This window comes from Gouania willdenowi, chromosome 1 (assembly GCF_900634775.1).
Source record: "Gouania willdenowi chromosome 1, fGouWil2.1, whole genome shotgun sequence".
In the NCBI taxonomy this organism is placed as follows: Eukaryota; Metazoa; Chordata; class Actinopteri; order Blenniiformes; family Gobiesocidae; genus Gouania; species Gouania willdenowi.
In genome coordinates this window covers 35,132,676-35,157,699 of record NC_041044.1, presented here as the reverse complement: position 1 = coordinate 35,157,699, position 25,024 = coordinate 35,132,676, and the positions used below count along the sequence as shown (strand labels likewise).

General features: G+C 36.1%; 1 protein-coding gene across 2 annotated transcripts; it reads right to left on the bottom strand.

The window, feature by feature from the left end:
- Positions 1-257: 257 nt before the first annotated feature.
- On the bottom strand, positions 258-22,556 carry b3gntl1 (UDP-GlcNAc:betaGal beta-1,3-N-acetylglucosaminyltransferase-like 1). 2 transcript variants are annotated; one of them, XM_028450779.1, is made up of 12 exons: positions 22,195-22,556; positions 21,087-21,203; positions 20,101-20,200; positions 19,209-19,273; positions 19,055-19,120; positions 15,834-15,929; positions 11,728-11,823; positions 10,130-10,254; positions 6,290-6,425; positions 6,153-6,221; positions 4,087-4,161; positions 258-920 (listed from the first exon to the last, which is right to left on the bottom strand). In XM_028450779.1, exons 1-12 carry the CDS (start codon positions 22,249-22,251, stop codon positions 840-842), a joined length of 1,083 nt encoding a protein of 360 aa, XP_028306580.1. In that variant the 5' UTR covers positions 22,252-22,556; the 3' UTR covers positions 258-839. The 2 variants fall into 2 exon arrangements, with proteins under 2 accessions (XP_028306580.1, XP_028306587.1); XM_028450786.1 differs by lacking the exons at positions 19,209-19,273; positions 21,087-21,203; positions 22,195-22,556.
- Between the last annotated feature and the right edge of the window lie 2,468 nt (positions 22,557-25,024).

Below are 25,024 nucleotides of genomic sequence, written 5' to 3'. Positions count from 1 at the left end.
CGGACTGCCGATTTTCTTGAGCCGATACCACTTTTGCTCTCTCAATTTGCATCATAAAAATTACACAATAATGATTAAAAATGGTACTAGTCTCAATTTTTTAAAAAGGAACATTCATTGAAATTAACAAAGGTGAGGTAGAACGACACCAAGTAAAACATATTTAACAAATAAAAAAAACAGGTGATGTAATAGAACAAGTAAAAAAAATATTGAGACATCTCATGAAATATTATGAAAGAAAAACTGTTCGTCCTTGTCCTGAAAATAGCTTTGACAAAAATTGGCCAGACTGAAGATATATTTTATTACCAGGATTATTGAGTATAAAGATATAACCATAGTAGTAAACACAAATAAAAACCAAAAAAAGCCGCTCTGTATATAAAGCGCATCGGCGAATGCAGCAGCGCGCATCGGCCGATGTCGATACACGTAAAACACGCAAAATCGGTCAATCACTATTATTTATCATATTTGGTAAAAAACTGTTATGACAATACGGATGGCGGCCATCGTGGACCACTTCATTTTGAGTGGGAACCGATGGTTTTCCAGCGTGGATCCCATTAAAAATGGATTCAGCATAAACCCATGTACACATTTTCATGCTTTCTTCCAGAAGTGAATATCTTTTTGACATATCTGTTTGGCTAATTAGAAAAACTAAAAAAATTTAAAAAGAAGAAGAGGTTAAACTGTCAAATGAAAGCACAAAACGTGATCACGATGGATGTAAAGCTTTTTTTTTTTTTAAAGCTCCTCCTCTCACGCTTCTGTGAGTGTATCAGCTCAAAAGATCCACTCCTCCTACATTTCTCTGTATTTACTCCGAGCGTTCAGTTGAAATGATAATAATCCACTCCTTCCTTCAGCTGCAAAGAACACAGATTTTCCTCCAGACTTCCTGCAGTCATGTCCTACAAAAAACAACAGAAAACAGAATTGTGACAAAGTATTAACACAGCCATGCCATAGATGCTTCTGTTTAAAAAGACAAAGCCACAGTCAATGTCGAAATTTATAGTAAAAACTGCAGTTGCTCTTTTGTAACTTAGTGTTTTTAACCATGATGTTGTTGTTGAACGGCATGTAACAGGATGTAAATCCTTCACCAGTTATTGAACTAGTAATTTTCTGGTCAACCTGAGTTTAAACTGTGATACAAATCAGTTATTATCCTGTAATGTGGGTGTACAAGGTTAATAAATCCTTTGCAGTCATTTAAGTGTAACTTCATTTGACGTCTCTATTCTTCTCCATTCAAACTCCAAAGCAGTGGTGATAGTAATACTCACATTACTGTAATTAAGTTGTTTTTAAGGGTACTTGTACTTTTGAGTATAATTCTAAATCAGTCATTTTACTTATATTTAAGTACGCTTTAAAAGAAGTAAAGTACTTCCTTACATTTCTGCATCCAAAAGTTAGAGTAAAATTATTATTTTTTATTTTAAAATGATCAACGGACATTGCTTTTCCCATTCTTCATCTAAATATGGGGCGCCTCCACTGGCGACCCACAGTTCTCTCGTTCTTGTCTCCCATGTTATTTGTGACTGTTCCTCCATGTTCTCTTTAGACGGGATGATACTGAAAAAAAAATCTGAATATTTTCTTATTGTTTATGGTTGTTTGAAACAAAAAGTAATAGAAAAGAATAAACCAAAATATTTTCTTTCTTATTGCTTATGTTCTTACTTACACTTTACACCTCTGCTCCAAAGTCAATAAATGTCATAGTGCTATTTAGCGCAGCTATTCTGCTGCTCAATGCTCCTCCAGTCTTAACCAAACTTGGCTTTAATATCTATTTTCCTATCGTTATATCTCTATAGTTACTTGCACAGCAATAGAGTAATAATACTCCTTTTCATTTCTTGAAGCCTTTTTCTCTCAAACATGGAGCTAAAAGTCACCTTTCCTCTCTGTGTCCGACTTAACCCTGCACACACTTTGTGCCTCCCCCTTTCAGAATAAGATTAGTAAGAAAATTAGTAATAAAGTTTCAATCAAAAATGTTTAATGTTTTACCTTGGTTCGTGTGTCTACAGAGGTGGACTGGGACAAATATTAAACCTGGTGCTTTTCTGTCCAGACCAGCTCACCATGCATGTAGAAGAAGTTATTAGTCAGCGATGCTCAACATGTGGCTCTGTATATCTTCATTTAATCATTGTTCTCCCAGAACACCTTAAGAGGGGACATTTTGAACCCCTTTTTACCTATTTCCTTTGGCCATTTTGCAGCTTCCTTTGTCCAATTTTTGGCCGTTTTCAGACTTTAGCTACAGTTTGCCAATAAATATCCTTTTTTGTTTTTGTTTAAAAGTTCTTTTTTACACTTTTATCCAATTTTTTTTTCAAATTTTTTGATCTCTTTATTTAAATAAGCAAACTTTTGCCCAATAAATACCACTTGTTTCCATTTTCCCTACATTTAGCCTCTTTTTGTTCCACATTTTTGCCCTTTTCACTATTGTTTGCCACATTTTGCCCATTTAAGCTACCTTTTGCCATTACATACCACCTGGTTCCTCTTTTTTGGCCACTCTGGATTGCTTTTGGCCCATTTAAGTTACTTTTCACTCTTTTTTTTGCCACTTCTGGACCATTTTTGGCCACCTATTATCATGTCAGCCTCCACTCGCTCGTGTGTGTGTGTGTGTGTGTGTGTGTGCCTTATGGAGCCAGATTGAGTCCAGGTCTAACTCTTGATTACATCTCCCAATTCCCATAATAGAGCAATTATGGGACCTCTTAGGTGGAGTCACTCCAGATGTCCAGATTCAAATCTTAATCTCGACGGGTGATGAATACGTGGTCAGTGAATAGACAGAGGAGCAGCTGTGTGGGGGTCTGAGCATTGTAATAAAACTATGATTTAGAAATAAAAAAGGTGCACAATCATTTTGCCTGTCATTCTAGATCTTCCTTTTTCTCCTAAACAATCAAACTGAAGATTAATTCCTTTGTTTTTAATACCTTAAAAGACTACGACTATTTAATTTCACACATTCTCTTTAGACCACGTATTTCTTCCTTTATTCTTTGTCTCAAACTTCATGACAGAATCAACATCAAAACACTGAAAAAAACACAACATACAATACATACTGTATGTTCTAATCACTATACAATGAAAAACAAATAACACAAATTGTACATAATATCCGTCAGTTTGAGAAGAGGCAGGATGAAGCTTATCTAGTCCTGACCCTTAATATCAAGGACCAACATAAAATCTCCAACTTATGTCCATTCCAGCCAAATGCATTATAACACACAATATTGTAGCACATATACTGATGTCCTTACGTGGTGGACATATGAATCAGTTAGAGTTAGTTTGTATTGTTTTATTTTATTTTTTTAATATCAGAGTTTTTACAGGACTTTAAATTATAATGTAAGTTTGTTCCATCATTTTATACCACAAACAGAAGGTTTATGAAGTTGCATGGACTTTTGGATGAATAAAGTGAATTCCTCTCTTTAAATTGTAACCATTGTCTCATGCTTTGAACAGCTTTTGTAGATTATTTGGTCGTTCATAGAGCGCAGCTTTGTGAACTACGACAAACACCGTTTTAAAGGAAACTAAATCAAAAAATTAAGAGTTGTGATTTAAAAAATAAATAAAAATAAGGGATTAGTGTGGTCTCTATAACTTGCATGATTAATGATAATTCCTCAATGAAAGTTAGTACAATGCACATGCTGGTCCGTGATCAAAACTTATCACGTGTAAACATATGGAGGTAGGTTTGTGTCTATTGTTCAATCAAAAAAAAGTTTACTTTAATCGAAAATAAATATTTACAATCAAAGAAAGTGTCCAAATGCAAAAAAGACATCAATCTACCTCTGTATAAACAAGCATACAACAAACAAAACCAGACCTTCAAGCATAAAACATCAGATGTTTGTATAAGCATGTGAAGAAAGGTCAGGCTGCTGCTTATTTCCTTAGAGGTGTGCGTGCGTGTGCGTGCGTGCGTGGTCCTGTATAAGGGCACACGCCCACCATCATTAAGTTGTTATCTTAGATCACAGACCTGAGGGGTACAAACACGTTTCTGCTCACCAGTTTAACACAGATGATGAAAGGGGCGGAGGCGTCTTTGTAGTGCACGATCGAGACTTTAGGCTTCGGTCGCTCCTGGAAACAATGTCGGAAGTTGAAGATTACAATGGTCTGACCTCCAGACAGGAGTTTGATTGTGAGTATAAAAACATTAACAGGACGGGGAAGACCAACAGCAAAAAGAAAAAGTTACTTTTCTTTAAAGTAGAGTCCAGTTTTCACTACAAAATGCATAAAAGTTGTAATGTTTCTGTAACGGTAAACAGAAAGGTCAAAGATAAATCAATAGCATGACGGGGTACTTTAGAGATAGAGTATAAAATTAACAAATGAAACCATTGCAAACCTGAAGTTTTGACTATTTTTAGTTCAAAACGATAATCATAATGATTAAATTATCTTAATTAGAACATGAACTAAAAATACAAGGGTCAGTCCTGTCCATGACCAGAAATGATAAAAACTATACTTACAAATACATCTATTTAAATTCAGCTTAATTCCACTTATTTACAAAATGAGGTCATTTAAAATGTGTGTTAACACATTTTAAATGATATATAGAAAAAATGTGTAATCGGACAAAGGCGGTAGTTGGAATCAGAAATAAGAGAAAGGGGGTGCTTGGGCCAAAAAAGTTTGAGTGGTCCATGGGTGTTAAACTCGAGGCCCGGGGGCCAAAAAGGGCCCCTCAAAGACACCAAACCAGTCTCTGTCACGTTTTACCACAGAGTTATAATGACAGGGAAATGATTAAGAATGAAGAAAAATCCCATAGAGATAAATTTAAGATGTCTGTGACCCAAAATGTTGCCACTTAGGTATAGATTCTCCTTCCTTTTTTAATTATTCATTTGTTTCAAACATGTCATATACAGTGGGGCAAAAAAGTATTTAGTCAGCCACCAATTGTGCAAGTACTCCCACCTAAAAAGATGAGAGGCCTGTAATTTTCATCATACGTAGACCTCAAATATGCAGGACAAAATGAGAAAAAAAAATCCAGAAAATCACATTGTAGGATTTTTTATGAATGCATTGGTAAATCACTCTGTAAAGAAAGTATTTGGTCACCTACAAACAAGCAAGATTTCTGGCTCTCACAGACTCACACACACAGACACATGTAAAACACTTATATCCACCATAACTTGTCTGAAAAATAGTAGAAGGTAAAACTTATTTAATCCTACGCCTTCACAGCATCCACTTAATAAAACTCTTTGGTAACACTTTATTTGAAGTTTTATACATTACGCTGTCATTATTTGTCATTAGCATGAATAAGGTGTCATGACGGCTGTCATTAAGTGTCATTTGCTAAATTATGACACCTTTGGAGCTATGTTGGCATTTTTTGGGTTAGGAGGAGGGATCTAGTGGGGTTAGGGGTTGGGCTTAGGGCAGTTATTTTCTATTACGTCCCCCCTAGGAAGAAGAAAATCTTATTCCCCCCATTCTCTGCCACAACTATGAATAGTTGTGGCAGAGAATGGGGGGAATAAGAGCTCTGATAGTATAATTTTTCTGTAAAATTATTATAAGTACACCTCTGCATAACTTTATATCTTTATTAACATTAAATAAAACAAAAAAGAAAGAAATATAGATCAACTTACAACAAAGAATAACTTTACTAATATTGTTTTTTTTAGTGTGTAACAGAAAAGCTTTAACGAGCATCAATTTGCCAAAAATAAAATATGAAATGCTTATTTAAACTATAAACATTTTCAGAATCAGTTTTATTCGACAAATACAGTTTAAAAACAACACAAGGAATTCATCTTGGTGGATGATACCAAACCAAACAAACCAGAGTTTAGGGTAATCAACGACACCTTCATGACACCTTATTCATGCTAATGACACGTGTCGCGTCATAATAATGACACCGTAAAGTCACCTTTATGTCTAAAACTTCAAGTTAAGCGTTACCGAATCTTCTTTCTATGTAAAAAGTGCTGAGATTTTTTCTGCTCTGGCCCCTTTGCAGTAAAAACTGGTATAATTGTGGCGAGCATGGACCCTCCTGGTCTAGTCTTGTGTACTGTGCAGGTTCTCACCTTTGCATCTTCATATGTGTAGAAACCTTTCTGGATCTTGTTCTCATCGACATCACAGAAAGCTTTGACCTGATAAACAGAGCACGTGTGTCCGTGAGTCAGTTTTCAAAGCTGTGCTGCGTAAAAGGGTGACATACTTTGTTCCGATTGGTCCGACTGAGGCTTCTGTACAGTTTGCGACCCTGTTTGCCAGCGTTCCATATGGTGAAGTTTTCCCAGCAGCTGAGAACTCTCTCCTGCAGAAAGTCCACTCGTAGCTTCCAAATAGTCTCCCTGGGGGCCGAGAAGTTTGAAAAGGGAACCAGTCATTTACTGATGTAGCATGAAGCGACAGTGTTTTAACAACTTTGGAGGCCCGGGGAAACTATAGTTCTGTCTTTAAGAGTTACTGCCTCGTCTTTTTCTTGCGTTTTGTTGATATATTCATTCTTGCCTTTTACAATTTAGTGCATCAATCCAGTAATCAGTATTTGTCTTTGGTCAGTGTACATTTACTGCTTTGGTATTTGGTTATTTTGCAGCTAGAAAAGGATATTAAAAACGGTAACATGATTTTCATTTTAAAATTCATAAATGAAGATTGAAATTCAAAACATTTATCTTTGTAAATCAAGAAAGAATAAATAAAACTGGTTAAAACAACAAAAATGTTAGACAGAAAACAAAAAAAAATATGCAGTTTTTATATATGGTGTGACTGGAAGTTGCCATTTTCAGAGTAAGAGCGCATATGTAGATGGACTGGGTTTCTGTCGAGTGCCAACCTATGATTTCCTGTGGTTTGTTTTGTGACTTAATTGTGTATGTTTTTCTTTTTTTTTTTTTTGTCATTTTTTTCTTGGTTTAGTGTTTATTATTTTAAATTGTATTATTTCTCAAGCCAAATGTATTAGTATAGCACATTTCATACACAACACAAATCAATGTGCTTTACATGATCAAAAAGTGCAACAGAAGGCATTCAACAGCTTAAAATTAAAAAACATTTAAAACCATCAGTAAAATAAATAAAATCATTAACAAACACATTTCATCATCAACATGACCAAAAATCTCCCTCTCAATCATACGCAGTAGAGAAAAAAAGTATTTTTGATTCTGATTTAGCCCAAGGTAAATGTTTTTTTAAACCCTACTCTATTACTTTTGACACGGCAAAACAAGGCTTGTCATATGTAGAAATCTCTGCATGTATATATCTGATATATATATATATATATATATATATATCACAACAAAGTGGGGGTGGAGGAGGTTTTTCTGCATTTATATTGTTCTCTTTGAAACACACTCCTTTATTGTTTTGAAAAACAACGTACTGACCATGTCCATCAACTTCTGTTACACTCTCCTACAAAACACTGTTCTCAAACATGCTCTTACTTTGAAAAATTGGCAACTTCCCGTCGTACAATATGAAAAAACTAGCGATTTTCTTTTTCTTTTGATCTTCTTTCTGTCTTATAACATTTTGTTTTTGATTTATTATTTTTTTTAGAACCCTAACCATGACAATTTACTGTTTTCTTCAGTTTTGTATGTTGTCTTGAACCTTAAACAAAAATGCCTTGAATTTCAATCTTAATTTTTTGAATTTTAAAATGACATTCAAATAACTAATTTTTTGTTTTTCAGTATCCTTTTCTGAATGAAAAAAACAATGACCAAAACATACACAGACTGATATCCTGATATTTTACATTTCTGTCGATAAGTCGCTTTCATTCTTCCACCTTCTTCCCTTCCTAATCTCCACCCAATGCTGACAATCTCTCCTCAAATTAAAGCGCACGCACGCACACACACACTGCAAGTATTCATATATAATGCCCAGGATTCAGCACTTGGTTCTGATTTCTTGATGTGAGTCAAACACGCTCTGATTCGTCACTGCTATGGAACCGTTTCCACCTTCCTCTGCACAAGCTCTGATTAATAGACAAGACGGCAACATGTTGGGGATTTACCGCACACATTCCTTCCACTTCCTTTTCTAAACATAGCTTTTGTTTCTGCCTTTGGCATCATATATTGAAAAAAAAAAAAAGAAAAATTGAGTGGAAAATTAATAAATAAAGTGTCAGTCTTGGTCCCACCCCAGGCGTGATATGAGCGGAAATTATAAAAACTATAGAAATAAATCTATTCAGGGGCCACTAAATCAGTGTTTTTCAACCAGTAAGCTTTCACTGTAGCTGTTCCCACTCAACGTTCTTGAAGCCAAAATATGGCGCTTAGGGGCGCTTCCATCTTGCAAATTTGACGTCATTTGAAGCCAGAGTCTGCACAGTAGCGTCCGGCGGGAGGAGCCCTGGTAACACACCCCGCCCATTTAGTTACACTTCATTTCCTCGGGAGTTTGTTTTGTCTGTTTTCAACCTTGAGGTTGGGACCCAATCTGGGATCACATGAAATTGCTTCTTTTAATTATTATTCTTTCCTTTAAATTAAAACACAAATCTTAAACAACTGTATTTCTATACTTTCACTTTGTGAAATATAAATCTAGCTCAACTAAAATGTAGTAAAAAAATATATATATATTGATCAAAATGCGGTCCCAACTGGCTGATGCATTTATCTATTTTTGTTATTTTGTTTTCTGTATTAGATGTAGTAAATGTATGTACATTTGGATTTATACCTTTGTATGGCATTAGCGTCAGCTAAGCGTGTCAGTGACATCCATGCACTCAGTGCACTCATCGTTCGACTCTTCGGCTTATTCAAGTCAAGGTCTGCAACCGCCTATGGGCTTGCATGCACATTTGACTCGGGGTTTAGCCACTTCCTGGGCGTTGTTCAGGGAAGTGTCCGTTCAGGATATTTGTGCAGCGGTGAATTGGTTCTCACCCCTCACTTTTGTCCGGTTTTACCGTCTGGATGTCTCCGCTCCGTGTGTTGCACGGGCGGTTCTCCTGTCCTGATCGGTACAGTGCTGCACTGTGGGCTGGTGTAGCGTGCCATAAGCTTGTCTGCAATACGGGAGCTACGATATCTTATAGTGAGACATTGAAAACAAATGTTATGAAAGAGAACTATAGGGTCTTTACAGAACTCCAGTTCTCTGAGTAATATGAGTGAGATGAGATTTGCTTATTGAATGCCAATATATTCTCTGTCCACTCTACTTATAGTAGGTAGGACTACCTGTCGCGGATGAATACATTTCACCAACCAATCAGGTTGGTTTTATCAGATTTTCCGTAATATGACACAAAGGCGTATATCCCATAGTGAGATATCTCAGTCATATTACTCAGAGAACCGGGGTTATCAAAATAACCTATAGTTATCACTCGATCATTCCATCATTATGCTCTAAAGTTGTTTTTAAATAGTTTTCTAAGCAAAATGTTGTAATCAGACAAAGGAGGGACTTAAAAAGTTTGAGAACCACTGATCTATGGTAACTTCAGTAAGTGAGCCAGGAGGAATGATGGAGATGATGGTGTCATTTGATGAAAGACAGGAAGTAGTTCTGCAGTGGATGAGTAAGAGTGATGGTAAGAAGAGGGTGGAAGGTGGAGAAACTGTAAATAGACCTTCTAAAATAGATGATGGATGGAGACAAAGATGAATAATGGGAGATGGCATGCAGAAACAAGACAGATGTGCAAGAGATGGAGGAAGGAAGGAGGAAAGAAGAGGAAGGAAAGAGGAAAGGCAGGGGATAACAGGAAAGAGGAGATGAAAGAGAGGCGTGTGAACACACGTCAACACTCAGCGGAGAGCTGAAGCGTCAGTGTGCTGCTGACACACCATGTCTAATGCTCTCCAAAACAAAATCCCAAATTCCTCTCGAAAGCTTTGGACAGATACTGAACATTCCATTGGAAACTCTTGATGAATATGCTGGGAAAGTGTCCTGAATTCCAAAAACATGCTCATAAAACCTCCCAATCTTGAAAACATGTGTAAGTATGTGTATCTGGAGTTCTGAGAAGGGACACTAACAGACAGCTGCAAATACTGACTCAGTGACGGAGTGAGTGGTGGCCTCCTCATGGTAGCGATACACCAACAGGCATCGGTCAACCCTGGCTAAACCTCCACCCTGACGGAGACTCTGGTAGAAAAACAGCAGATCCTCCGGGACGCCCTGGAAACAAACAGCCATCCATCCAAGGATAAGAGAATGAGATGTCATACCTTGTTTATCTTTCTCCTTCACAAATAATCTGCTTAACCCTCCTATAATCCTCGGGCTCAATTTGATTCCATTCAATGTTTATCATTCAAAAAAACATTTTTTATTTCATGACTTTTCCTAATTCGATGGGTACAATCAAATAAGCATATCATTAATGTGCTGAACACATATCGGACACATTGGTGTTCATCTAGGGTCAATTTGACTCTCAGCTGTTTTAGCTGTGGAGTTAATGCAAACTAACCTGGAATACAACCTCGTCTATTATTCAATGTTTAATACAGGTGATTAGTCTGGAAGTGCTCACAGGCATTTGAGTTCTGGGGGGCTGAGCGGGGCGGGACAAATAGCGACAAGGTAAGTCATTTTAAAAGGAGCCGGCAGAGGGAAATGGTGTGAAGTACGATACAGACTAATGGTTTTAAAGCCTCTTCTTGTTGTGGTTTTAACAATATATCCAGGTCTTTTAAAACAGAGCAGAGCGCAGCTCCGAACGTCTTCTCCGTGGCGGGCGCCATGTTTGTTTTGACGCAGCAGATATGACGTGCGTTCTGTACCGCTCTGATTGGCTCAGTTTCTTTTGAACCAAGGAAGTGAGCAGAAATGGTGGCATTACCATACCCACTTTTTTACAAAAAGTAAGGAAGTGGGTGTGGCTTATTTCCAGGCTACATGCAAACTAATAGGAGCAGAAAACGTATACAGTACAAGCTTGCATCATTCCTCATTGTGTATTGCAATCTGCACATACTTTCTCTCTTAAGAATGTCCTCTAGGAAAAGGTTTACTGTCAGAGGTTTTTGAACAGCTCTTTCACAGTGACAGTGAAGTAGAGGAGGATGCGTCTGAGACAGAGGTTTGTGTTGAGAACGACCCTGATTTTGAGGCATTCTCATGTAAAGAAAATAAATATGTTCATGAGAAGGAGGGGGGGTCATCAACATCAATCAATATGGTTCATTCTGTGAGTCATAAATGTGTACCCCAAATTAGAAAACATTTGGATGAAAGATTTTCAAAATCCAGCAACTCTAAAACTATAAGTTTGACCTGATGGTGGTGTTGCAGGAAAGGTCATCACCCCAACCAATAGGGTTCATACTCTTGCGGCCATTAATGTTTTCAGTAAATTTCAGAAGATTTGGCTGAAAACTATTCAAGATAAATGAATTCTAGTTTAAAAGTTTGGCCTGATGGTGACACGAGTGAACAGGTCAAGGTCTCATTATCAAGGGGTTATTTATGTATTCAACAAATGAACAAAGTGTTTGACACAAAAACTGACTCAACAATTTTCTGAGAATAATTTTCTGGAGGTAAATTTCCCTGGGTTCAGATTGACCTCAAGGGTAAAATGTGTTAGTAATATTTGAGGATAATAGGAGGGTTAACCACTGTGGCCTAACCATGTTTTGACCTCACCTTGCCTCCCTCGTCAAACGATCCCACTTCCTGGAACCATTTCTTTGAGCAGAACCATGTGGGCATGATGACCGTGGGCCCGTGAGAGGTGAACACCTGAAACGAGAAAAAAACTCAACAGCAGGAACGCAAAACACATCGTGAAAATGACAAAAACAACAATGCAGTCTCTCTGAATGGTAAGTTTAGGTGGGGCACAATGCTATGAGACATGAGGTAACTGGATAAATACTGTCCTACATGTTGTAGTTTAGTTGGGGTCAAAATCGTCGTTCGGTGTGTCAAACATTTTTTTTGTTCTCAAGTGGAAAAACTGATCAACAATCTACGGTTGGCAGTAAATGAACATAGTAAACATACCTTCAACAAAACTCCTAAACCAGTGGTTCTCAAACTTTTTTGGCTCAAGTACAGATTACTCTTACTTCTGAATCCAAGTCCCCCTTTGTTTGACAACAACATTTTGCATAGAAAACTATTTAAAAACAACTATAGAGCATAATGATGGAATGAATGAGTGATAAAACACTTTTTAAAGAATCTCATTTTGTAAATATGTCGAAAACAGTATTCAGTGCAGTGGTTCCCAACCTTTTTTTTTGATATCAAGAATTTCAGATATGTTTTTCTAAATCAGTTTTTGATCATGTTTGAGCTCAGATATTTATATTTGTTTTACTACATTTTAGTTGAACTAGATTTATATTTGACATAGTGAAAGTATAATTGAACAGTAACTGCCATGCGTCATTGATGTTATTATTTCCTTGTACTCGCTCAATTCATACATAAAAAATATTAGAAAAGGCACTGGCCCCTTGCCCATTTATTGCAATCTTTGGTGTGAGTTTAAATCCACAATGGACCAAGGCCCAGGCTAGACTGGTTTCATTCTGTACACTTATGGCTCGTAGGAGGATCTTGCTGGGCTGGAAGGATCCACAGCCACCGGCACATGGACTTTGGGTCAGAGATGTCATGTATTACACACAGCTCGAAAAAAATCAGATACACAACAAAAGGCTCAGTTGAAAAATTTCACGTAATTTGGGACCCTTTTCTTGCCTATTTTCAAAAGATGGACACAAGTGAGATTGTTTAATAGCGATGTGTAAGGAAAAACTATTCTAGAACTGTTAACTACATTATATTTCTACGTATATTTTGACTTAATTTATTTTACTAATAGTGATAATATTGTCAATATTATCTTTGTATTTATGTATCCTGTTTAACCTGTCTGGCTTGTTACGTGTTGACTGTGGGGTTCGGGGAGGGAAGAAAAGAAAGAAAAAACATTGGTGATTTCCTATGTAACATAGTAAAACTGAATCTTAAATAAATAAACCTTGTATAAAAAAAAAAAAAAAAAATATTAGAAAAAAAAGATTAAAAAAAAGAAAATGCTCTTTAAAAGGAAAATGCAAGTGCTCTGTGCAGAGAGCAAGACAAAATATAAAGAAAACCCGTCATGTTGCTGCACTCGACCTTTGACGCATAGGTTTGTTTGGTTTCCTCCTTTTTCTGACTGCAAACTCTTTAGTTCAATATTTCATCCTCCTTCAATAACAAACAGCCCCTAACTCATGGGCTCCACCCAACCCCCTCCTCCCTCACCAGTTCTGTGCGCGCGTGTGTGTCAGCTTGTTAGTTTGTGTGTGTAATGCACATCTTCATCGTGACTCAAAGGGTCATTCCAAGGTAATCTGCACTACTGCTTGACCAAGATGGATCACAGATTGTTGCGTCATTTTACAGATGTGAACTGCGGTCAGGGGCATGAAAAGGAGGAATAGAAGAGAGGGATTTCTGGATAAAGAGTAGACAGCGAAGGAAAGAGCGAGTCATAGTGAATGAGAGTAGTCAGCGGGGGAGGAGAAGGGTTTTGGATAACCATACCTAACGTCCCACAGATGGACACTCCACGGGCACGCAGCAGCAGCACAATAAAAACCTCTGTTTTAAATCAACAAGGTTCAGAAAGACAAAGAGCGGAGCAGATTTTAAAGCTACAGAATGACCTCACCCTTGTGCTCCATGAAACTTAATATCAGATAAATATGTTGGAATGTCTGCTTAGGACTTACGCAGACTCCCTGGGAACGTGTTGGACGGAGTGAGTCCAGATCAGGATGAATCATTGGTAACTGTTGTCACTAGCAACCCAGACAAACATGAACAATCATTTCAGATACTTTCATACCCCTCAATCGCTATAGTTACAATTACGTTTTCAATTATCCATTTTCAATTATGATTAGAGACCAGCATATTTACCAATCACAATTAAATTAAAATAATATTTTATTCTCAAAATCAATTACATTCTCAATTACTAAAGTTCAATTACAATTAATCACAATTATCACGCTTAAAATAAATAATCTAATAAAAGTTAACTTGTGTTAGCTTTCTGTTAGCATCTCTTATGATAATGGGTCAGTTGACTCATGTCTTAAATCAGCTGTAAAATACACTAATATCTTTCCTATATATTGATTAAATTGTTAGGCTTCCTAATCAATTAAAATATAGGTTTTTAATATTTTTGGTGTGGGCGTCTGAGCCTTTTTTGTCAGTATAGCCCTCGATGGGGTTAAATGGTAAAATGTAAGAAAGCTTGACATGAAACCTATTTTAATAATTTTAAGATTTAGAATTGATGTATTGTATTATATATCACAATAAAAACAATACATAATGTCATAGAAATAGATATACAGTGCAGGAAGAGGCAGAAAGCTCTAAAAGCTTAAATAATAATTATTTTTCAAATACAAGTGTATTATATACTTTCACTTTCTCAAATGTAAATATAGATTAAATAAAATGTATTTATTAAGGTTTCATTTATTCAGACATTTTTTTTTTCAGGAAATGTACTTTGATCTGACTTTGATGTTTCTTCAGAGGCATCTACTGATTGCTTTGATGTGTCCTTGATGTCCGGGTAATAATTCCAGCAAGTTCTTTTTGTCTTCAAGTGTCCTTAACTTCTGAAGACAAAAATAACTTGGAGGACATATCAAAACTATCAGCAGATGCCTCTGAAGAAGACTGGCAGTTGACAGTCAATATGTCAGGGGATCAAAAAAAAAAATTCTTAATAACTAAAACCTTAACATATTATTCAAAAAGAACTTGCTGGAATTATTAGGCAAATAAAATGCAGTATAAAATGTGCACTAATCCTTACTGCTCTGTATTTGTAATGCAACAATCATGATCATTAAACTCATTTTTGACAAAGAAAGTCTCTGGGGTCACCAGAAATGTGATATAAAAACGGGGTCATGATAAGAAAAGGGTTGGGAACCACTGAAGTGCGTGAATTTAAGACACCCATTTTGACCCATCTGTATTTAATTATAATAAAGAATGAGAACTTAACATATGACCAAACTGAGCTTCTTTCACAGAAAGAAAGCAGGGAGGAGCTCAAAGCAGAAGCTCTGCTGCCCTCAATTAAAGGCCTTCAGTTAGCATGTGTGCTTCATTACTGTGCAACAAACATTTAGTTTGACTTTAACAAAGATTATTTGCTCAAAAAAGATGGAAAAGGTTGAAATTGTAGCTCAAAAGTTTGTTTTGATCTCAACCGTAAACACTCGGTTTACTGACACTGTTGGAAAAGTTTTGTGCATTGCATTGTGGGGAGTGGAGTCCCATAGCAATGTTTTTACGGTCATTCTTAACTTTAATTGTTGTTTCTAGACCAGACATAGACATTTTTGTTCTAGTTTGTTCCCGGCGTTCCCCATGATATCACCTCACATTGCGAGAAATTAAATTTCGAACATATTTGGATCTTTCAGGGTAACCCCCCCCCCCCCAAAAAAAAAATAAAAATCTGCAATTATTTTGCTGCAACTTTCAGTCTGTGAAAACACCAGAAATATGTTGGAAGTCACTTTGGCTGAATTTTTGGAGGCAAACACAAGAAATCATGGTTAGAATGACGTAAAAACACTTTTGAATGTGATGGAAAATGCTTTACCAACACAAAGTAGAAATGGAAAAATACATACTGTATTTATGAAGGCATGCAGAATATTCTCTCTCTATCTGACCTAGAAGCTGCTGCACACAGTAGAGTGTGTCTTTACCTGTGTGGTGAGTTGTTCCTGTGTGAGGTTGTTTATCCATCGTGTGTAACGCTCTGTAGATCCTTCCGGTAGTCTTTGCACTTTACAGCCAATCAGCTATGAGCATAATATAAACAAACACCTGTCAGTGGTTTTAAGAGCCAAGTAGTAAATTTGAGCAACAATTCTTTCAATGACATAATAAGCAGTAACACAAAGGTAGACAATCTTGCTTCTGTGTGCAGGGGAAATAAGGTAATCATAATTATATTATTCATTACATCAAAAGAAAGGGTGCCAAAGAGTCCAGAATTAATTTATTTACCTTTATTTATCTAGCACTAATTACAACAATACATGTAAGTCAGTTATGTTTAAGTGTTCTCAATCGCTTCGACGTTATTGATTAAAATATAACCTTTCTCTTTTCATAATTGGAACCAACAACGGGCTGTTAAATAAGTCTGATGGGTTAAATAATGGGAATAAATTGCCTCTAATCAGGTCAGGTAATATCTGCTCTGTCTAACCCAGAGGTGTCAGTCATTTTAGTTCAGGAGCCAAATACAGATCAGTTTATCTTAAGGGGGCCACAGATTTTAGGCAGGAAAACAAGTATTTTATCATTATTGTGCTCTAGTTTGCACTTCCACAATTAAATAAACTATAAAATATGTCACTAATGATATAAAAGCAATGAGTGAAATATATCTTCACTTTCAATTTATTTTTAGATTTTTAAGGAATCATTTTAATGTAATTTGGGGAGATTTTAAAGAAAATTGCACGATCTTGGAAGAATTGAGAGTTCTTTTAACAATTTGAGATTAAAAATGATTCCCATCATAAGATATAAGCGTGAGGGAAATGTAAGCCCTGCTAATATTGTGGAGTTTCATTTAATTTGTGTATCATTTTAAAGATATCTACAACTGAATTATTTGGTAATTGTCACATTTATTAATAGTTTCTCTAAATATTTTGCTTGCTACCACGAGCCTATAATTGGATGCTCTAAAGGGCCAGATTTGGCCCCTCGGGCCTAGAGTTTGACACGTGGTGTAACCCTTATACAAGCAGTGGTGCCAGAACTTTTCAGAATGATTTGAGTCAAATTCTTTAAAATGCAAAGATACAAATGCAAAGATACTAGTCCAGTGTGTTATCACACACACGCACACACACACAGTGTTTATTCAGCGCAGTAGATCTGGTGTCTCCATGCTCGCTCTCTCATTTCCCTCACACACATGACCTTTGACCTCTGACACATTTGGCCAAAGAAAGCATCAGCACCGGAAACTCGCACTGTTCTGTGTGCCGACCTCATGGAAACGGTCACACGTATGTAAGGTCACTCACACTAATGACTAAAAATGTCTTTCTATAAGTATAATATATAGTTAAAAGGAGTGAAAAAAAGGAAAGTGGCATTAAAAGCTTTGCACAAACAAAGATAGGAACTGAGTAGCAGGCAGGGTTGGGGTCAATTATAAATGTAATCATGTAATTTATAAATAACAATTATGGCATAACTATTTTTAAACTTTTTGACTGAAATTTTAGCTTTTTCAACTTTCAAACTCTTCATCCCCAGCCATTCTTCAACCAATTTTGACTATTCAACCTTTAACATGTTCATAGAACCTTCAACCCATTTCAACCTTAATGCTAATGTTACGCTATTGCTAGGTTATTGCCATTGCTATGCTAATGCTTTGTTATTGTTATTGCGAGGCCAATGCTAATGCTAGATTAATGCTAATGCTAGGTTAATGCTATTTCTAGGTTATTTCTATTGCTAGGTTAATGCTAATGCTAGGTTAATGCTATTTCTGGTTCATTGCTATTGTTAGGCTAATGCTAAGTTAATGCTATTTCTGGGTCATTGCTATTGCTAGGCCAATGCTATTGCTAGATTAATGCTATTTCTAGGTTAATGCTATTGCTAGGCCAATGCTATTGCTAGGCCAATGCTAATACTAGATTCATGCCAATGCTAGGTTAATGCTATTTCTAGGTTATTGCTAAACCAATGCTATTGCTAGGTTAATGCTATTTCTATGTTATTGCTATTGCTAGACCAATGCTATTGCTAGGTTAATGCTATGTCTAGCTTATTGCTATTGCTAGGCCAATGTTAATGCTAGGTCAATGCTATTGCTAGGTTATTGCTATTGCTAGGTTAATGTCAATGTTAGGCTAATGCTAAGGCTATGTTATTGCTATTGCTCAGCCAACGCCAATGCTAGGTTAATGTCAATGTTAGGCTAATGCCAATGTTAGACTAATGCTATTGCTAGGTTTTTGCTATTGCTAGACAAATTAGTGGTGGTAACGCTCGGTTAATGCTAACGCTAATGCAAGCTAATGTTAGTGCTAATGCAAGCTAATGTGAATGTTAATGCTCACTAATTAATGCCAATGTTAATGCTAAGCTAATGCAGTGTGATGCGGGCCAGCACCTGCATCCTCCCTTGCATTTTCTTCAGGAAATGCAATAGAAAAATCCTGATGCTGTTGTAACCATAATTGAATTGTAATTGAGTTCAGAAAATTGACTTTGTAATAGTAATTGGCATGGAAATTCTATAAAATCTGTAAATTATAATTTAATTTAACGCAAAACTAGGGAACCGTGTTACAGTTCCATGACTTACAAGTACATATTTAACAATTGTTCAAATGATTCATATCAAAATTTCCTACAACGTGTGAGTGAATCTTCACTCCCATACAGGTGGTAAAGGTTAGAAGAGTTAGGGGTTAGTGGGTTAGATTTGGGATATAACAGAATTTTATTTAAATAGAGACGATACAATTTTAGAGTAACAACTGTGAATGTAACGGATGTTTTGTACAAAGAGTTTGTAACTATTGCTAAGTTCCAAATCTTGTGCCTAGTTGGGCTTGACACAGAAAAGGTTCAAATACTCACACCAAAAATATTAAAACGCTTTAGTTAAAACTAGTCTTTTTTATAAGAGATGCTAATAGAAAGCTAACACAAGAGGATTGTCACATTTTTGGAATTGAATTTAAGTGATTGAGAACGTAATGGTAATTTACTTTCAGGGGATGAAAATAATCCCAATTTAATTTTAACTGAGAAAAATGCCGGTCACTGTAATCGTAACTGAATTGTGGCGGTAACTGATCATCGATGATTGAAAAGGAGATTGTAACTGAAAAATATAATGGACCCCAACCCTGGTAGCAGAACTAGTGAAGAGGGAACTTACTGAGGTTTGGTGGCAGAGCACAGCCTCGTACTGTAGACGAACTCTTTGCGGCAACATAACATCATCCTGAATGTAAAGAAAAATGTATATTTGTAATATTCTGTTAACTGACACACAGTTGTCCATGTAATAATACACTAAAACACACACTTACTGCATCCTGAAAGCAGAAATACTTTCCATGACTCTGTGATATCGCCCTATTTTTGGCATAGCCCACTGAAAGAACAACAACACTGTGTGTGAAAGAACAACACTCCTACCGCCAATACGGAGACTGAAAACATGTCATTAGATAGTTGCCAGAAACCAGAGCTGTAAGAGTACTGATGCATCCTACTCAAGTAGAAGTACTGTTGCTGTTACTAATAAGTCATACATAAAATACTCAAGTACAAGTAAAAAGTAAAAAAATTGGTTCATGTTTGTGAGCTGTTATGTTTTAAGTTGTTACAACACCTTTTTTTTTGGGGCTAATTTTGTCCAAATTAGCCCAAATAAAAGGGTTAAAATAGTTTAACTACTTACCCCAAATGAGAAGTCCTATTTCTGATGACTATTTCTGGGCCACACTTGGACCAAATGTGCTAAATCTGGACCAAGTTGTACAGTCCAATAACAACCCAATTTCAACAACTATATTGTGAGAAAATGTTGACCTAGTTAGACGGCCCAATAGCGATTCAATTTCTACGACTATAGTTGGGCAAAAATGGGACCAAGTTGGACAGTGAAAAAACAACCCAATTTCAACGACTAAATAAGGGCTAAAATTGGACTACGTTGGACGGTCCAATCATAACTGAACTTCGACAACTTTTCTGGGGCTAAATTTGGACCCATTTTGACGGTCCCAAAAAAATCCCAAATAATGTCAACGATTATTTAAGACGGACCTACCAGATTTAGCCCAAAAAAGAACATCTAAATGACGTTGGGTGTTTGGTGGGTAACAATCATTCCTTGTGTCAATGTGTTCTTAAACTCTTGAACCACAATGTGTCACTGATTGTTTGTGTCATTTACTTGGACTGGAGACAACTAACCTCCCCTTGGTTGTGCAGATTTGTGACCAGAAATCAGCATTGAGATGCCTCGAGCTCCGAGCTTCTCCCTCCAAGCCTCCAATACTTTTATAGATTCATCCTAAAAAATATAATAGGGTCATTTCAACACATTTTCAGGACATTCGACACACTTTGATTTTGACGTTTTAACCAGTTGTTACGTGATTATTCAATAGGAACACTGTACATTTTTAGTTTGATCAGATGAATAGTTTATATATATATATGGATAATTTAGTGAGGGGGGTATGTGTCAATGTCTGTGCATCCTTATTTTTCTTCCATTTTCAGCTTCCAATATCTCAAAACTTAAATTTGGTATAGTAATACAGCTCTACCAACTCTCTCAGAATATACAAAAATATATGCTATACATCCTATATGGTGGACATGCCAGCCCCTCAAAATCGGAAAAAGGTTTGTCTGGGTTTTTGGGCTCGAACATGTTTGGATCTTCAGTAAACATTGATCTTTGAGCTTTGAGCTATGTACATAGACTGTTCACGTCACTAATAATTAATTACATATATGCATTGGCTCTTGGGTGACAGCCTCTTGAAATATGAAAATTTTCATTGGTCCATAACTGCATGTGGGAATGTAAGAAAAAATCTGAACCCGGTCTTAATTTATTGTATGAAGATGACTCTAAAACAATTTGTTTTTATGCGACTTTTTCATTTTTATTTTGGACCCCAACTTTTGGTTATTTCACCACTGGCAGGTATTGAAAATCCTTTACAGGAGAGCGTTGTAGCTTGCCTCTGTGTCTTATAACAATTTCTTTATTTATTATTAGTTTTTCACACACAGAAAGTCAGAATTTTTTAAAACCAAAGTGTGTGTGCGCCATTTGTGACATGACATGGAATGACCCAATACCGAAGAGCCTGAGCATGAAAATGACAGGTCAGATAGTGAAACAAACCAAAATATTACGTACAACTGGAACAATACAAACGTACAGTGCTGGCATCATCAAACACAGAGAGCTCCATGGACCCAGTGAAGTCCTGTGATAGTATAGCCTGCAGGCATTCATCCAGCCAACACGATGCATTGTACACTGGCATGATGATACTCTGAACACAGTAGGCAAATGAAAATGACACTTTGCACACACAATGTAGAGCTCACTGTTACATCTACCACATTTCATCTATTTTATTAACAAACTGTTCACTTGCTGCCAAAATGACCCAATAATAAGAGTCATGACAGAGAGAAAAAGTGTTTCAGTGTCATAAAAGTAGATTAGTGGTTGTCGTAGGTGTAGAGGAAATAAAAAAGAGAGTATCGGATTACATCGGTCTGCATCTAAAAATGAAGATGTAACATTTGTTTTTATCAGATTTATTTGTTATTTTTCAGGCTTGTCTAATTTAGAATAGAACTTTATTTTTCATTGCAGCAAGTACAATGAAATAACAAAAGCCCTTCAGTCAGTGCAAACAACAAACATTTTAAATAGAATCAATGAGAAAAAGATAATAGCGCAAAAAAAAAAAAGACAAACAAAAAAAACAAAAAAACAAATTGGGATGAGGGCAAAATCTGCCATAAAAAAATAAATAAATAAACGAAAAACAAATTGCAGTTGTCATTGCTGATTATTGCTGGTAATTTGTATTTGTTATTCAATTGTAGAATATTGTTGTCTCTGGTTTAAATGTATGTAATCCATTGGTTATTAATAAATGGGTCAGTTTCTCTAATACCAAGAGTTGCTGACTATTGTTCTCTGTGATATCACTTCATCAAAGCCTTTATCTAACATTCTATATTACAAAATAAGTCATACAACTATGTAGGCCTAGGATTTGTGCTGATATCATATAACATTATTAGCAAAAATGAAAGGCAAATATTGCTATTGTATGGGAAAGAAAAAAATCCAAGTTACCTTTGATTTTTTTCCTCCTTCCTTTTAATCTAGTACATTAATGGTTTGAGAACAGAATCAAAATGAATGTAGGGGTTTGTAATGAGCTATAAGGGATTTGTGTTCTGCTATAGACTGTAACACACACATTTGTAGATGAATGCCCAGTGTCTCTTGTTAACATCACCCACCACTTCCACGATGCTCTCATCCGCCTCCAGCTGCTGCTTCGGAGGGTTCAGATCCATTGGTGACCTGTAGTCCTGGTGCAGGTGTTTAGAAAAAGCACTAGCCCCGCTTCATGTTAGCATGTATAACTGACATGTTGGTAGATCGGTCATAATATGAAGTCTCATTCAATGACGTGAAGGTAGCGATGGGGACTGAACACTTACAAACCGAACCATTATTAGCTATTGTCAAAGAAACGGTTACCTTAGCTCGTCAAATCGCATCAGCTGAAGTTAGTTTCGTTAATTACGATAACAGTTTTGGGCCAATTTTGGCCTGAATGTTTGGTACTAAAACCCGCCGTTTCATTACTTCCGTAAATAAGAACCTCTGTCCGCTGATTGGCTCTTTGTAAAACACGGACAGGCTTTTGATTGGTTGACGTCCCCTGCATTCACTTTGACAGCAGCACGAGGCAAAGTATTTACTGAGTTCTACTGCCCTCGAGCGGGAAATAAGTGATATGGGATTTTTTTCCACCCACGTAAATCATCAACTTGCGATCATCTGAATATACCAGAAAATACAGTAAAATATGTATTTATGTGGAATCTGTTTATAACAGATATAACTGCTTATTAATAGGGCTGGTCGATATAGCCTAACAAAGAAAACAAAGTAAAAATGACAGCAATGTCTTCAAACAAGCTTTGATTTTATTTTCCCAAACCTAACAAAATTAACCCATTAATACCTCCTGGAATTACTATGCCAGCTTTTATTTTGTTTATTATTAATAATAATAATAATAATAATAATAATAATAATAATAATAATAATAATAATTAGTAGTAGTTTGAATGGAGACTAAATTGTTCATTTATGTTATTTATGAATGTTTATTATTAGATTTTTCTTTTTTTGCCTTCATAATTGTCTCAAGTTTTGAGAGATCATTAAAACCAAATTTTATTTACTGAATATTTGCTGAATGACAATCTTGACAGTAAGATTTTTTAATATCTTCCACTTCTCAAACATTGTTTGTGTTTCTATAACTGTCATCAATAAAAGACTCATTGAAAAGTTAGTTTGCAAATCCCATATTTTTTTTATTGGTTTAATGCTTCATCATTGCACAGCATAATCATTCAAATAAATACATCAGTATCAAGCCTTTATGTGTTTATAGGCAGATATTTCACATTCAGGTCCTGCTTCAGTGCATTGACTCATTTTCTTCTTTGATTCGTCCAAAAAAAAATAAATAGCTTCCTTTGAATCTAGAAGTAAATGAAGACCAGGTTTCTCATGTCATATTTTTTTAACCATTTAATTACTACCACATTTAAATAAAAATATGTGTGGTCTCTCACATCGTATTCCTTTCTCCTGAGAACAGACGAACATGGACATTAAAAATAAAGGAGCAATCAATATGCTTCTCATGAGGGCCTTGTCCACATGTGTGCGGATACTTTGCAAAGCTGAGATTCCTTTGATATGATTTGATATTTTTGAATATCAAGGTGAAGAATCCTAGGCTCAATGTTTGTGTGGAATTCATGACTAGGTTACTGACAGAAAAACAGCACAAACTGGAGTTTGTAATCTAGTGGATCACATTCCAGACAGCAGCAGCCAGGGTTGGGCTCAATTATAATTGTAATCACATAATGAATTAGTTATAACGTAGTTATAATTGTAACTGTCATTGAAAATAATCTGTTGATCGACTTTTTAATTGTAATTGTCGTGGGGAAAAAAAAAGAAAATTACAATTTACTTAAATGCAAAACTGGGGGAAAATGTTACCATTCTATCGCTTACACATACGCAGTTAACATTTATTAAAAATATGTTTTGTATCAACGTTTCGGGTATACTGATGGAAAAAAAAGGCTCAGACGCTCACGCCAAAAATATTAATACCAATATTTTCATTGATTAGGAAGTCTAACAAGGTAACCAAGAGATGAGGAACTAATTGGAATATATATATATATATATATTGATTTAAGACATGGGTCAAAACTGACCCGTTAAAATCAGAGATGCTAACACAAGTGGAAAATTATATTTTATGGGCTCAGTAATTGTGATTAATTAAATGTGAACTTTAGTTATTGAGAACGTAATTGTAATTGACTCTCAGGGGAAAAATAATAATTTTAATTATAATTGGAAAAAATGGCAGTCAACGTAATCATAAATGAACATGGATAATTGAAGACATAATTATAATTCAAAAATGTAATTGACCACAACCCTGGCAGCAACACCTGGAAAATCTATCTTATTAGAAAAACTACTCTCCTAATTACTTACGTAGACAGGTTTTTTTTTCCCCCTTCAATGAATGATGGTAGAGAATAAAAACAGTTGAGAAAAATATCTGTATGTGTGGACGAGGCCACAAGGCGAGGCCTAGTTGCTACTTGCCTCAAACTAAGCTAACCAAGAAGCAGTTGCGACTGTGTTGGAAATACATAACAAGGCAATACAACACACATTTTTGTTCTGTGGCTTGTTTTCAAGTGTAATTCCTCCATGTAGAGACAGTGCGAACTAAAAAAAAAGGTATTCAGCAGAGGAGTCATTGGGAATATTTTGGTGTCCTCGCTGTAGGGGATGCATTCATGCTTTTGTCGGTGAAGCAGCAGCGTCGGGTGTCCTGGTGTATCTTTGTGGGCTCGTCCCAATCCTCGAAAAAACAAATGGTTCCATCTCTGAGGTCAAAGGGTGCATGAATGTTGTAGGGGAGGGGTGGTGGGTGGGTGGGTGGTGGGCTGACCCTGTAAATTTGGTTTTGTGTCTGTGCCTGAGTGCATGTTTGTTTGTTTGTCATCC